At 58.2% G+C, this 15,932-nt stretch overlaps 1 protein-coding gene across 2 annotated transcripts in view; it reads right to left on the bottom strand.

Annotated features, from left to right (window-relative positions):
* Nucleotides 1-3,469: 3,469 nt before the first annotated feature.
* TMEM104 (transmembrane protein 104) overlaps nt 3,470-15,932 on the bottom strand; it is a 52,096-nt gene continuing 39,633 nt past the window's right edge. For both annotated transcript variants that reach the window (XM_033090657.1, XM_033090658.1), the window contains exon 10: nt 3,470-4,691. In XM_033090657.1, the coding sequence (XP_032946548.1) occupies nt 3,931-4,691 (761 nt within the window). In that variant the 3' untranslated portion in view covers nt 3,470-3,930. The remainder of the gene's footprint in view (nt 4,692-15,932) is intronic.

Genomic DNA, 15,932 nt, shown 5'->3' with positions numbered 1-15,932 from the left:
CAGGAAGGACGCCTCCTGCAGGTTCAGAGCTGGCTTGGCCTGGCTTCCCAGCCTCCTGCTGAGTCACCATGCCCCCTGCCCCTCTGAGGGGGGGGCCAAGGAAGGGTCCTGCACTATCAAGGGGAGGGCAGAAGGCCTGGCAGCGGAGAGGAGGGAGCAGACCGTGTCAGAGGCTACAGATGTTGAATCATCGTAAACAAGGGCCTGTGTAGCAAAGATCAAGCTGTGTCCGTCCACCCAATGCTAGCTTGTCCTTCCGGTGGGACACAGGCAAGGCCCTTGTCACTAGTCTCAGAAGTAGGACCTTCTTTACTATCCCACCTTGTTTCCTCCTGCCGCTGTCGCGCTTTCCTCGCCTGTCTTTACTGAGTAGCTCATGGTCCACACCACTTTTTTCCTGGGAGCCACAAGTGTGTTGGAGGAGGAGATGCAGAGCTTAGAAAAAGGCGAACATGATACACTTGGTCAGAAGACTTGGCTTCCGTCTGGCTCTTTAAAAGGGGACAGCTGTCCTTAAATTTCCTGGGGGAAAGGGGGTAGGTTGGGGAATGAGACCACTCCCTCCCAAAGCCCTCTGATCCTGAATTCAGGCCAATTTCCCATTTCTGAACTGTAGCAAGCAGTTGCTACAAGAAGACACTTGACTAGTTGGGAGGCTATGAAGACAATTAGGTGCCTGGGTACCCAAACCAGAGGTCTTCAGTGAGTCTGGGGGTTCGTGGCTACCAGGGCAGTTATGGCTGGCATGTGACAAGGGAGCCGGCATCAGCACAGCTTTATTGAGCACTTTTGTGCCAGGCACTAAGCTCACTAGTTTAGTTCCCACAACCTGTCAGCAATACAGGTACTATTATCTGATGTTACAAATGACAGGAGCGCGTGGAGGCTCTCGGCCTGCAAGGGGCAGGTCCGAATTCTAGGTCCACACTCTTGATTCCTAAATTATGCCACTAAAGTCCACCTGGAAGGTACCAGGCACTCAACAGATGTTACTTCTCCCTTTCTTCAATCAACAACATGAGCCCAGGCCTTAAAGAGAAGGGATGAGATAGCAAAGCTCCCTCCCGCAGCCCTGGATCTGTCTCGGAAGAGCTGGCTTTTCAGTGGCCATTAGCATAGCAGGGCCAGGCATCAGCCCTGCTCTGGAATCTGACAGGCGTGGTGTCAGCCTTCCGCTTGCCCATAGTATTGCATCCCGAGGGCCTGGCACTGCCAGGTTCTTCCTCTGCTGGGGGCTGGTTTCCCGTGAGGCGGGGGCAGCTCCTGTCCTCCCCACCTCTGTGACTTTAGCCTCAGCCTGTTGCCGAGGCTGCTCTCAGCTCCCATGTGTCAAGAACAGCTGTGAGGCTAAGAGCAGGGCGAGATGCCCACCGCCCACCTTCCCCTGCTCAGCAGTGCCTCCCAGCCTGTCACCTGCCATCTGCCCCATCCAGAAGCCCGTGGCTGCCTCTCTGGCCTCAGGTGAGGGAACAGACAGGAGCCGCTGGCATGAGGCTCCAGTGCTTTGGCAGGGAACAAGGCAGAGAACGCTGGCTCCCACCTTGACCCGGCCTGCCCCTGGGGCCAGTCTGGGCCAGTGTGGGCAGACGATGGCGGGGGGAGGCTGCTGAGTTTTCGTTCTCCTCCACAGTGACACTTGTACCTGGGCTGGCATCCTCTTCTGCCCTCCCACCACCTACCCCCAGGGTCCCTCTGTAAGACAAAAACCATGACCCAACTGCCTACTCCCCAAGCTGATGTCAACACAGCCCAATGTGCTTTGACGCACACAGTGAGTGAGCACCATTAGGGACATGTCCTCTTCCCCTGGCTCTCAGCAGTAGAGAGGTGACCCCATCTGACCTCTAGTGGGACAGACAGCAGGTGAACATAGAGCAGCAAAGAAACTCAGACAGTGCCCGGCTTGCCATCAGTGCTGTCGTCACCGCAGGCCAATTCCCTTCAGGACTGGGGCTGCCCAGCTCGGAGGGGAAAGCAGCCACCAGACTCCACTGCGGTGGCTCCAGATTGTCACATAAATCAACCTGGGCTTTATGATGCTAATAAATTCATGTTCAAAATTTGGTTTGGAGCCTGGGGCAACAGGATGATTTAATTTCATTTGTCCTTAAGCAAAAGGGAAATTGGAGAAGGGTAAGTACAAACGTTTTGGGTTTTCAGCAAACAGCAGGGGCAGCTCCAGGAAGGGCCTGAGCCACAGGGGGCCTGGCCACCCCAGGGCCTTCCCTGCTGCACGCACCCTGTGGTAGGGCCTCTGGGAAAGAAGCTACGATGGAAGGTTGGACAGGGGCACCTATCTTTCAGCAGAATGGGAAATGATGATACATGGGTACGAGCTGTGAGAACTGAGAGTGTGTGGCACCCGAGAAAGCAGATCACAGCCAATTATGACACGGAGTTCTCCCAGGCTGGGGCTGCTGGGGGCCAAAGCTGGGGGTAGTGTTGCCTGTGGACTCCCCATGTTCCTGAAAATCCCACGTGCCTCTCTGCCCTCCCGAGATCACCGTGGGCCCCAGGAGGCCCAGTGCTGTCGCTCTAGTCAAGGTACAAAGCTGGTGCGATGCGGAGGGCTACGGGGTTCCCTAAAGAGGGCTGAGCAAGGCACACTGAAATCAAGAGGGGCAGGGGCCTGGGACCCCCCCCCAGAGGGGCCGCTCCCGGCCAAGCTGCTCTGGGCTCCAGGACAGGTGGGAGCAGGCCCAGGGCTGGGGGCAGCCAGGGTCGGGAAGGAACCCCAGGTCCTGAAGCGGAAGGCACATAGAAAATGCAGAGTGCATCGGTCAGCTGATTCCGAGGAAGGCTGTCCCCAGGTGCATGCATGATTGTGATGGGGCGGGGACCACTGAAGAGCCAGCGAGGTGAGGGGAGCCCAGCCCTCCTTCCAGGGGAATGCTGGCCGGTGCCCTGTGTTACCACATGGTGCCCAGGGACGTGGAGTGTGTGAACACCGAGCACACACAGCCTGGCTCGAAAGGGAGCCACTTTTAGTGTTGGAGCAGGGACAGGGAGCAGGTCTGACCTCTGACAGGGTGGGAACCACCAAGCCCACTCACTGCCACATGCCCAGGACTCTCCCAAGTCACCATGGTGGAGGGTGGGGGCAGCTCCCTTGCAGTGGCCCTTATACACTGTGCCCCGCACTGCAGGACGCCCCAAGAGCCCCAGTGGGGCAGTCAGCAGAGGGTCCCTTTCAGGGGTCACAAGCTCCGGGCTTTAAACCAGTGCACGAGCTGCTGTGCCCCGTTGAAGGGCTGCTCCTGAGTCCTCTGGGCTCAGGAGCCTGGAATAGGAGCTGGTGCCACAGCAGGGCCCTCCCAGCTCTGGGTGGGGGACCCTGGTACCGATTAGCAGCTCCTGCTCTGGTCATCAGGCTGGCCAGGACCTCCCCGAGGAGTGACACTTGGCGACGCCATGCCTGGAGAGGAGGTGGGCCCTGCCCATCAGTGGCAGGCCTGGTGGGGAGGGGAGGCGGCGGCCGCTTCTCGTGGACACCTCCCAAGCCAGGACAGGAGAGGGAGCTGGGAGGGAGGCGGGGGACATGGCATCTGATATAAATAGTGGCAGTGCCAGCACTGCGTTACCACCGTGCAGGGAGAGGAGCCCACCCCTGGTGGTGGTTTTGGTGGGGCACGTGTGTAAAGCAGGGGGTCGATTCCAGTAACCAGTCCTGGAATTGGGAGCAGTGGCGTGCCCAGTTGTGCGGCTCAGCTGGGGTGGCCCTGGCAAGTGAGGTGAGGCGCAGGCTGCAGGGAAGCTGGGACGGGGAGAGGATCCCCAGCTAGACATGTGCAGGGTCCCTTCCCAGAGCCTGGGTCGTGCCTGCCTCAGGAAGACCTGGGAGGCAACTAGATTTTGGCTCTGCAGGCGCGGAGGGCCGAGCGGGGCCAGGCTGGGGCCCCTACCCCCCTTGTCAGCAGACATGTCCCGCCATCAGAGCTTGGTCTCGCTGAGGACGATGTTGGCGGTGACGAAGAAGAAGCAGGAGAAGGCCCAGAGCAGCACAAAGCCCACCCAGAAGGTGTGGCGGAAAGGGGACCTGTGCTTGTTGATGGTCCCGTGGCCGAAGGCCAGCTGGGTGTCCTTGCGGCAATGATATACCAGGAAGGCAGGAATGACATACTGGATGCCGGTGCCCGCATAGGCGCCCGTGATGCCCACCAGGGACTCCAGGTCATGCGTGCAAAAGGCTACCAGCACTGGGGGCACCAGGGTGATGGCGGGAAACACCACCCGGTCCACCACCCAGGGGTACGTGCCCCCCTCGCGGTGGAAGAGGGTCTTCCAGTTGTTACGCAGGGTCACGGCGATGATGGGGAAGTTGGTGCTGATGGTGAAGACAGGGAACAGGCCCAGGAAGTAGCGGACGGCGGCCACGCTCACCACGTCGCAGCGCGCGAAGTTGAGGGTGTACATGTCCAGGAGGCGGTCCCCGCGGAAGCAGAAGATGGCGGTGAAGGACAGCAGGCCGTAGAAGGCCAGGATCAGCACGTAGTCCAGGAAGACCAGGCGTGTGACGTGGCGCTTGGAGGAGATGGGCGTGACGAGGGAAGGCAGGGAGTGCTGGCACATGAAGGAGTACACACACACCCCGAACAGGTTCCGGAGCCCGGAGAAGTTGGCCAGGGGCGGGTGCCCCTCCCCGTGCCCGCGCCCGATGCGGACCAGGGCCAGCACAATCATGACGGCGAAAGCTGGAAACGAGAGGGGAGTCAGCCAGGGCGGGAGGAAAGAGCGTGCCGAGGATGGGGCTGGAGCCCGGTGAGCAAGAATCCTAAATTCATGTGACCCTGGGGGCCACGTTCTGGGGCGGGTCAGCAGTGGGTCCTGACCTGATGCACGTCCCGTTCATTTCCTCTTCATGCCCCCCTTAAACCCTCCTCACCCCTGCCCCCGCCCCCACAGCAGGTAAGGGAACATCTCGGGGGGAGACCCTGAGCATGGTAGGAGGGTGGCTCCTCTTGTCGGAGGAGTGCACATCCTGCCCAGGGACAACCCAGCTCCCTTATCGGCCCCCAGGGGCTCTTTCTCAGGGCCTCTGCCAGCTTCCTGGCAGGGATCAGGCACAGGTACAAAGTGGTGTTTGCGTTCTCACCCTTGGTTTAAAAAACCTGCCTGGGAGCTGGGGGTCTGAGGGGTAAGAGGCCCCGAGCATTTGGGAGGAGGTGTCCTCCTGGGCCAAGGGCATCTGAGGGGAAATGGGGGAGTGCTGGCAGCCCTGAGCAGAGGCGGGCACCCAGGCCCTACAGCAGACAGCAGGGTACACACGGTCACTCGAGGAAGAAACGGCACTGAAGACCAGGCTGGGGAGGCAAACGGCACACATGGCTCTGTTCTCCTGGGCCTGGTGGCACAGGCAGCGGACAGAAAAGTGACTCTGACCTGGGTTTGCTTACAGAAGGGGAAGGGGACCTGTGACACTATCTGTTCAGAGCAAACGGTTCCAGGCTGGCTTCACCTGGCAGTCTTTTACAACGGCCCTCCTCTGGGTCTTACACCTGGGCTGGGCTCACAGGCCGGTGTTCCAGAATGTAGGCTCCCTGAAGACAGATGTACTTTTACATCCAGCTCTCTCTGAGTCTCTCCGAGTCTCATCTGCAATCCAGATTACCCAGAACTGCCACCGTTAGCCACTCAGCACACACAGGGTCCCTGTCTCCAATTTCGGGGTTCACAAACCACTATTGTCTCTGTTCAGACCAAAGCCGACAGCCTCTCTAGCCTACGCCCCAATCCCTCAGGCCAAGCCCACGGTGCCACTTGCCATTTCCTGGTGAGTGCCACAGGCGAGAGAGGAAAGGAGCAGTGGGCTGGAAGAGGCCAGCTGCCAGCTGGCCCTCAGATGCCCAGGGCTCCTCCTTGGGTGGGAGACTGGGGGTCTCCTCACTGTCACCTTCAGGCCACATCACACCCCCTGGCTCCCTTCTCCTGAGACTCACAGGAGGCCAGACCACCTTCCCACAGAGACACTTGAAGTGGGAGCGGCGGCAATATCATCTATTACTTTGAATCAGAGCTGCCTGACCCTGCCGGGGACAGAGGGGGCGAGGAAACAGGCCTGTGAAGATTGCCAATAAAGAAGATGATCTATTTCTGACTCTCGGCCGCCCTAGTGCCTGCTGTTCCCGACTCCCAGAGCCCCACGATTCGCAATGCCCCAGAGACATCACAAATCTTGCAGTCAAGGGGAAAGTGGCGCCCCAGTTCCTCCCAGGAGCTGTCTCTGGCTTAACCCTCTAGGGGCGTGGAGGGATGTGTGACAGGACACCTCGTGGGGCTTCCCTGCATCCTCAGGATGCCTCAGGACCCAGCAGTCTGGCTCGTCAGATCTCTGGGGTTGGGTACAGGGGTGTGTGCAGGGCAGAGATGTATGTGGAAGAACAACACCACAGGAAGTGTGCTGGGGCAGGAACTGAGGGAGAGGGGACCCAGGGGAAAGGCTGGATGGGGTGGTGGGGGAGTCCCCTGTGCCAGAAAGGGTTACGAGGCAGAGCTGAGCGGGTGGTGTGGCTACAGCTGGAACACTGGGGGCCCTGGCGCTGCCTGGTGATTAGCTATTCAAGAGGCTACAGCTGACAGTTCCATCACCATAGGCAGGGCACCGGGGTCAGGGCAAAGGGGACAGCTGCTGTAAGGCAAGATGCAAACCCTGCTGTGCCCCTACCATCTTGGGGTGTCACCTCATGACCTGGGCCAAGGCTGGCACGGACCCTGAATGCGGAGAGTGGAGGAATCCTCTAGGTGTCTGTTGGTCTTGGCCTCAGGGCCCTGGGTGCAGTGAGCAAGTGAGAAGCCAGGAAGAAGCTGGCTGTTGGGATGTGAGTGCCTCACTGCCCTCTGCCGCTCACAGCCCTAAATCTCCACGGGGTTGTAAGAAATGCAGGACGAAACGGGCTTGTGAGCTGTCTGGCCAGCCCGAGTGGGGGCTCTGCTTATCGTAAATAAACCAGTTTACGAAGCAGCTTTCTAAAGATGTGAGACTGGTTTTGTAAAGCGTGCATGCGTTCCTCCCCCAGCCCCCGCCAAGAACGGTACACCTATACTAGGGGCCCACTATGGGTGATAAGAAAATTTACCTTACAATCTTCTTCTAGCTGCGATTAGTTTTACCGTATAATACTATTACCTAGATTAGTCACAATGTTGTTCTCTTTAATCAAACAAGTCTATTTCCAGAAACAACAGGCTTATTTTCAAAAACCAGGTCTAACTTCAATGGCTGGAAGTCCGGGAATTATGATGCCAGAGGCTCTTGGGAGGCGATTCCAGGAGCATTAAAAAGTGGCTGCTTCATGGGTTGCAGCTCCCCAATAAGCCTTCACTAACCTCGAAATGGGCAGGGAAAACATGAGCCAGAGGCCGTCTGGTTCCCCCGAACCACTGCTAGGATGCAGGGCGGGCACTGGCTCTGTTCTCTGGAGTGGAGAGGGAAAGCAAAATGTTCTGAGCTGGTCTCCAAGCCGGCACGTTCAAAACAAACCAGGGCTACCCTAAACACCGTGTCGCGATGGAGGGACAGAGAGAAAAGGGAAGGGAAGGAACCAGGAGGGCCAGGCGTGGGCAGCTCTCGTCTTGAGCGGTCCTGGGACCACAGCAGGAGGGCTAACTCCCCGCTGCTGCCTGGCCCCTGCCCTGGAGACCACACTCCACTCCTTTGCCCCGGGCCCTTCGCTCCTCTGGCTGCTAGAAGAACAGCCATGTTTTAGATTGTTCGTCTGCTCCCTGGGAGATAGCTGCTCCCAAAACTCACTAGGTCGGATGATAAATCAAGATGGAATGAGGATGCCAGGCCGTGAGCGACAGACAGAGGTGGGAGGGGCAGGGCTCTGAGCGCAGCCCCTGCCGCCCCGGGAGCCCCGCATCACCCACCTGGCTGAGGCTGTGTGGCAGGCGGGACGCCGCCGAGGTGGGCAGAGCGCTGAGCGCGCCCTCACAGCTTATGACCAGGGCCTGTTCTCCGAAGGCAGGGCTGGCCTCAGCTTCTGTCTCACCCTCACAGGCCATGCTCAGAACCCATGTGACGGCTGAGGGTCACAGTCCACATCCACCGGCATTCCACAGCAGAAGTCATGCGCTTCTGTGGGAGGATTCTGGGGGTGGGGGTGGGGAAGGCGGCGAGGACCTGACATGTTACATGAGTGGCTGCCGGGCCTTGGGAGGTGCAGCTACAAGGCGATGAGGCGGGACAAGGGACTTCTCTTTTCACATCTGAAGTAACAGGCCCTGTAAAAATAACGGCACTTGTTTTGTGTGACTTATCGGCTCAACTGGGACCACTCATTCATTCATTCATTCAGTCACTCATTCAACAAAGGTGTACCGAGTGCCCGCTGTGGGCCAGCACTATTCTGGGGTCGGGGGTAGTGCTCTGAGTAAACAGATACAGTCCCTCTCCTTTGGGAGTTACAGTCCAGCGGGACTAACGGGTGGGAGTTAGAGGAGACAAATTATAACAATGTACAGTCAAAGAACTGGTTAATAGTCACATTAGCTGCTGCAGTAGATGGTAGACCTGTCATGGGAGGTGTCCAAGCCCGGGGGCAGAAGACCACTTGGGGTCACAGAAGGGAATCAGCTGTCACAACCCGATGTGGAAAAACCCGTCGGGCTGTCCCACTCTGCAAGCCTGTGGCTGCCACACTTCCTCTTGGTGCAAGAGGAGGAGTGTGATGCAGGCTCCGGGGGACGCACTCAGCCTCCAGGCGCCAGCCCAGCCTGTGACTAACTTGGCCTGAAGAGCTGTGCTGCTTTCAGACTTGTTCTGAAAGCTGCTGAGTCTGTAAGCCGGCCTCACCATATCGGGTCCCCATGAACCCCAGCCTGCTCCCCACTCTCCCACACATCCGACTCCTCAGGAGGGAGAGAGGGGAGCGGAAGGCAAATCCTCACCTCAATACAAATCCTGAGCCCTGAGCGGACAGCTCAGAGAAGACGTCTCCCTTCCCTGGCTGAGGAGGTTAGGTGAAAAGTAAAATTTATACCAGGAGTGACCCAACCATCGGAGGGCACCGCCCTCAGGACCTGGATAGCTCCTGTCCATCCAGCAGAGGCATGTCCAGGCAATGAGTGTCAGGACGGGCTGTGGAAAGGTCAGGGGTTCACGCCAATATCAGCACTGAGACACTGACGGCTGAGGGCCAAGTCCTTGAAAAGCTGAAGGACAAATAGGCTCCGAGTCCCCCTGGGCTGTGACTCCCAGGGTGGCCTGCCTTAAAGAGGGGAGGCACTGGCTAGGCCTGGGGGTCCTTTGCGAGTGGCCTGTGGTCCTGGGTCACTGAGTCCCAGGGGCATCTTGATAAAGGCTGGAGCTAGAACTGAGCTCCTGGAACCCTGGACGGCTCTGCCCAATGGCCGAGGATTCCTGAGGTCCTGACCCCAGCGCCACTTGTCTCCTTGGCAGGTGCTGGAAGACTAAGCAGTACAGCTGTTGTGGAGGAAGAAGGGTCACATGTCCACTTAGGCAAGGAGTGCACAAATACGCCGAACCAGGACTCTAAGAGCCGGCGGTAAAGCCACAGACTCCTCCCAGCGGCACCGGAGTGTCTGCGCCCGCAGCCCCCGATCCTTCCCACAAGCGCCCTGCTGCATCCCACACGAGGCCCTGTCTTGACAGGGCTGCCTCCCGGGGAGCTGCCCCTTCAACTCTGACCTCTGAAACTGGCCCCCGATGCCCCGACGCTGTGGTAGGTCCCAGCCTGGGCCACCCCCAAACACCTTGCTGTTCTCTGAGCCAAGTAAGTGGCTCTGGCTGTGACACATGCGTGGCAGAGCCACCCATCGTGGCAGCTGTCGGGAGGGCGGGCGCTCTCTTCTCCAAGCAGAGAATCCACACACCAGGGCCAATGATAAGGAACGGCTATGCTCTGCCCATTCCCAGCTCGGGCACCCGCTCCACCAGCCTCGTCCCTCACCGCTGTACTGCCTTCCAAGGGCGCTGGGCCATGGGTGTGTCTCTCCCTAGGCTGGGTCATCAGAGCTTGCCCCCCGCCCCATTCAGGACAGCTGGGAGGAGCTGACGGGGTAACACCAGCCTGAGCTGAGAACCACTAAAAACCCACTAAAAACCAAGCAGCTTCTTGGCCCTAAAAGCAGGAACAGGTGACTGGGCCATCGTTCCTTAAATAATAGGACCAACTGTAAACAGGGAGGGCAGGCTCACAAGAGCCACGGGCGGGGGTGTGAGTGGAAGCTCAGCCCAGGACACAGCCAGCGGGAGGGAGGCTGCTGCTTTCTTCTGAACAAGCTCCAGTTTTCAGTGACACTGGGTTCACCTCCTGATTCTGCCACTTAGCTGTGTGATCTCGGGGCAGATGATCACAGGACGCCGTGAGGATGGATAAGATGGCACAGCGGAGCACTCAGGCAGAGTCTGCCCACAGCAGTTGCTCAGAAACGTGTAAATCACTTGAATCATTGCAGAAACCTTGTTCCCTATCCTGAGAGCCCAGGTCCCAGGCAAGCAGGAAACCCTGTCAATGCCCGATTCTCATCTAACTCCTTTCGCTCCCAGGACAATACTGGGATCACACCAGAGACCTCACCTTGCCAGGCCAACCGGAGCCGCAGACACGACCCTTCCAGGACATCCCCTGCTCTGAGCTTCTGGGGCCCAAGCCTCAGCTAATCTAGCGCACTGGGGGTCGGGGTGGGGTGGGGTGGGGTGAGGAGACCCCAGACAGGCAGCTCACACCTGCTTTGTGAACCAGAGCAACCCTCTTCTTGCTCCACCTAAGGTCACACAAGGCCATGCTGTCCCTGTCACTGTGTCATCTGGGGGGATTCTGGGTGAGTGCTCTCTCTTTATGGGACTGAACGACATGGAAAGGGAATTTTGTTTAGGTTTTTTTGTGGCTCGAGTCGGTCTGTCCTCCCCCAGTCATTACCTCCCACCTCAGCACAGGCCTTTCACGTCCCGAAAGAGGGCACACTCGTCTCTGGCTGGGAGGCGTTCCCTTCGGGAACAATGAGACGCTCCCTACACAGATGAGTTGGCCTCCGGAAGCATCTTGGCCCTGGGTCAGAGTTTTATCTCAGGCCAGTAAGCCTTTCTGTGATTGCTGGTCTGGTCTGTAATAATAACTCACCAAGGAATCACGGGGTTCCTGCGGAAGGGAGGGAACTTAAAGCCAACCCGACTACCTTCCCAGGTTGGGTCATCCCCGTGGTGTCTGGGGTAGAAGAGAAGAGTGTTTAAATAATTGGTACAGGACTGACGTTCTACTCCGTGGTTAAATTATTTATCTCAAAGGACTCAGAGCGGAGCCTTCCCCTTTGCAAGTGCGCTGGGGGAGGAGGTTGTAGATAAAGGGCAGGCATTTGAGTCTCTGAAGCTATTAAGTCTTAAGTAAGAAATCAAGAGTTCTGGCATCTTCATCCTTCAACCTACCACACCCTCAAAGCTTGGTAAGGGGGGTTGTCAGGGGGGGGTCTCCATTTTTCATCGTAAGCTGTCAGAGCCAGTTTGCAATTGCTGGGAAAGCGGAGCCAAGGGACCTCTGGCTGCTGGCCAACTAATCTTCTTCCCAGAGATTGGAAACATAAACTTGGGCGCTGTCACCTTTCCTAAAGGCTGTCCTCTTGTTATGAACTGTCTCCCCCACAATTCTTATGTTGAAGCCCTGAGGCCCAGTGTGACTGTACCTGGAGACGGGGCCTACAAGGAGGTAAGAAAGGTGAAATATGGCCCTGATCTGACAGGGCTGTGTTTTTATGAGAGGAGGAATAGACGCCAGAGCGCTCTGTCTCTGCACGCACAGAAGAGAGGCCGCGTGAGGACAGGTGAGAAGGTGGCCGTCCGCCTACAAGCCAGCAAGAGAGCTTACACCAGAAACCAACCCCGATAGCACCTTGATGTTGGGCTTCCAGCCTCCAGAACTGGGAGAAAATAAACTTCTGTTGTTGAAGCCGTCCAGCCTGTGGTGTTCCGGAATGGAAGCCTAAGCTGGATCAGAGAGCAAGCAGGGAGGCGAGCGAGTGGAGTCCTGTGATAGAGGCACTTGGAGTCCCTCGTCTGAACGTAAATTCCCGAGCTCCGGGGCTGCTATGGGCTACGCCAGCTCTGCAGACGAATGTGGCTGCCTGACCGTGCCCCGAGGCTGATGTGACCCTGGCCCGTGGGAAGCCCAGCTCTGTGTGGAGACACAGCCGTACCCATCAGACACCTCGGCCCGCTGACCACCAGCTACTGCAGCCTTATCCTCCTTCCCCTTGCCGCGGTCCAGGCAGCTGACCCACCCGCCTCCCAGGTGGAGCAGGAGTCCTTGCTGACGGCCAGGTCAGCGCACATCTCAGCCACACACAGAGCAGAGCTGCTGACCACAAAGGCTGCTCAGAGAGGTGTGGCCAAAAGAGCAAGGGCCTTTGCTCAGGGCCCGGCCGAGCTCTGAGGTCAGTCCTGCTGCGAAGGAAAGGGGTGATCTGGTGGCACGTGGCTGGCAATCTTTCATTAAGTGTCCACTCTACCCTAACAGCCTTAAGACAGAAACCCCGGGTTCCTCTCCTTTAAACTGACCTCTGCATTTGCAGAGAGAACTTTCAGAAAACCAAGAATAAAATTAAGACCAAAATGAAACATATATGTAAAGGTTTTCCTGGACTCCCTCCACTGGCTGTATAACCAGGGAACACTGGACACTTAAGGTCCCAGGAGAGCCCTGGATGGTGGCCTAGAGAGAGCAAGGGCTCGGGGCACAGGGCTGGCTGGCTGCTCAGGGGCCGATGGGTACCTTCATTTTTGGGGGTGTGGGGGCCCTTCCTGGCCCTCTGAGAAGCACTCGTTGAGTAAAGGGACAGCAGTGAGTGGCTGTGAAGGAATGCATACACTGAGCTGGCGTGCTGAGCAACAGGACGTGAACAGATGGCCCAGACCAAGGGGACCTCTGGCTGCTGGTGATGACAGATCAGAGCAGTGCTACCAGGAGACACTCCGCTGAGATCAGTCATGGATCTGCAGGGGAGTCAGCCAAGCAGCCGCAGATAATTCTGGGGACAAGTGAAACCAGAGAGCCCTTATGTTCCCTCCCAGGTGATGGTCTCCTCCTGGGGACCTTCTGCCACTTGGGCCACCACCACCAAGTCCCACCTCTCCCCCCTGGCTCGGTCTGGAAGACAAATCTGGGGCACCTGCCGGGGGCGGGTGGCGAGAGCAGGGCCAAGAAACTTCTTGAGGCAGGCAGCCTCGCTCAAGTTTATCCACGGACGCTCGCTCAGAGGACGGCGCCTGACCCACTTTGAGCGGAACACCGAGACGGTAACAGTGTGTGTGACAGCTGCTCTGAATACACAATCAGAGGGAAGGTGGCCCTGTGGGTCCCAGACCCAGACCAAGGAGGGCTGCTGCGCTCCAGAGCAGCCTTTATTAGAAAGAATCAGTTTTTTAATAATGCCAAATGGGGTGTCCCGAGCTGAGCCAGCTGTTCATGTCCCCAACTGGGAGGCGCCTGCTGGCATTTATGGGGGGCAGGGGGAGTTGGTAACAATGGGAGTGAAGTAATGATGCTCCCTCCCGGGTGGCCCAGGTGGGAACAGTCTGCTGTCATCGTTTTAGTGGCTTGGGGATTGGGCTCTGAAGCCACAGCTGCTGGGCCTGGGGACACAAGGGGCGGGACTTCTGGTCGTGTCTCTAAGGGTCCCTGGTCTGCTGACCGCTGACAGTGAGAGCACTAGAAGCTCCAGATGAAGCCCCCGGCTTGTCTGTGAGGTGGGCCTGCTTCTCCTTTTCCTCAGCTCAAGCTTCCTCGAAGGTGGTGGGGGTGGAGGCTTGTTGGGGTGCAGGAAGGCTCCCCGCCAGGTATGAGTCTGGGACCAGTGCTGGGGTGGGGCAGAGGGGAGGCTGTACACAGCTGACCGGTGATGCTTCAAGATCTCACTGGGGACACTCAGTGCCACAGTGCTTTCTGGGGGGCCCTGATCTCATGGCCTCCCCAGGGGAGGCTCACTCTGAGGCCACTATAGGTATGTGATGACTGACAGAGATGACGACGGCAGGGAGGCACACGACTGCTGACCCGGTGCCAGCACTGTGCTAACAGCTTGCATACGACCCCAATTTCTCTTCACGGATGGTCCAGGAAGGAAGTGCTGCCTTTGCTGCTGCCAAACAAGGAACCTGGCTAAGGCAGGCTTGGCCTGTCCTACACATCAGGAGTGCACACGGTCCCACCCCGGAAGCGAACAAAGGGCGGAGGTGCCGTGGGAGTGGCCGGCAGGTGGGGCACCCAGGCCAGAGCCCAAGCTGTCTACTCCGGAGGCTGCAGCTGATCAGGGGTGAGAGGCTGGATGGAACCGGGCCGGTCAGGAAGTCGTCGAAGGCCTGAACAATTGCAGGCCCTGGACGGCAACTGCAGACTATCGTGCACATGTGAATTCAGAGACATGTGTATCTGGTCTCCCAAATTGACTGGCCTGCTCTTCCCAGAACTTATTTGGGGAGCAAAAGAAATGAATCAACATTGGCACTTGTCTTACATGTTCTGACGTTTTCCTGGACGAGTGGCTATTTGCAAAAACCATCCAACCCTCTCCATCCCACCTGGCAGCACGAGGGGCTCCTGGGGCTAATGACTGGAGGAGGCCCAGAGAAAGCCCGGGAGGCGCTGAGAAACCAGCCTCAGGGCTTCTCGGCTCCTCCTGAGCTCCAGGTGGGCCGCTCGGGGCAGGATCCTCCTCAGGCTCCTTTCAACAGATGGCAGAACCAATTCCTCATTAAGCTCAGGGAAGTTTCTGGCTCAGCACATTTATTTACATGATTTTCTGGTCCCTTTGGTGCTCATTCTTCCCTTTTGTCTTCCTAGAACCCAAGCCAGCTTATCGCCACCCGCGCTCCCCACTCAGCTCTCTCGGACAGTCTGGGACAAGGAGGAAAGAGGGCGGAGTGTGGGGCAGCAGGGACGGTCATGGGGACACGGCCGCACAGCAGCTTTTCAAGGGCAACGTGAAAAGGGAGTTCGCTGCAAACTGACAACAGGGTGCAGACTTGCGAGGGCAAACAGGGCTTCGGTGCTCACTGCCTTTGGAGGAGTTCTAGAAAAATCACCTGGGATATGCTCAGGCCAGAGGAGAGACCCCCTCAGACGGCCTGTCAACCTCCAGTGGGCACACCTCGGTCCCTCCCACTACGGGGTGGCCTGGTTGGGGTGCTTGGCGGCTCCCAGATTCCTCGGTGTCTGTCCCCTTCCCCCTCCTGATGCCGCGCTGCTGTCTTCCACCAGCTCTACAAGGAAAAATGACCAGGTGGCTGCAGTGCCCCACGCTGGGACTGGCCCCTCCCCCCACCCAGGCTGGGCTACACTTCAGTTTTCTTGACTGGGTGATTTTGTCTCAGGTGAGAGGTTTACTTTTCAAGCGCAGGAGAAAAAACGCCGGCCTGTGATGTCACCCAAGGAGCACGCTGGAGGGGAGGCTCGGGAGAGGCTACTGCCACCTGATTATCTATCGGATCAAAGGGAGGAGAGCGGCAAATGACTTGCAGAGACAAGGTGTCAAGACAACAATGTCACCATCCAAACACAAGCGTGTATGACCTTCACAGGCTGGTCTCTCCCTCTGTAGCCAAGCACCTCTCAAGGCCACTGCCACCTCTCTGTGCCGCACTGTAGGGGGTGCCTGGGGGAGGGGGCCAGAGTCTCAGGGGGGAGACCCAGGGGCTTCAGCCCCAGGGCTCATGGTAGCCACCTCACTGCCCTGTGGGAGGGGCTCTGGCTGGGAGAAAGTGAGGCAGAATGGGGTCACCAGGGGCTGGCGGCCCGTGCCCTGGGGAAGAGCAGTCAATTGTCTAAAGCCAACAGACGGTTCTGGCGGAGGAGAGGACTCCAACAGCAAGATGGAAAGGGGGCAGGGGCTGTTCCCAGGTGCCTCTGAGGCCCCCGGGGCACAGGGACGCTCAGCGCCTCCTCTGAGGATGGGAGCTGGGCTGACCTCGTATTCTGTCAGTATCC

Source organism: Rhinolophus ferrumequinum, chromosome 21 (assembly GCF_004115265.2).
Source record: "Rhinolophus ferrumequinum isolate MPI-CBG mRhiFer1 chromosome 21, mRhiFer1_v1.p, whole genome shotgun sequence".
In the NCBI taxonomy this organism is placed as follows: Eukaryota; Metazoa; Chordata; class Mammalia; order Chiroptera; family Rhinolophidae; genus Rhinolophus; species Rhinolophus ferrumequinum.
The sequence above is the reverse complement of the archived record's forward strand: the minus strand, read 5'-3'. Positions and strand labels throughout refer to the sequence as shown.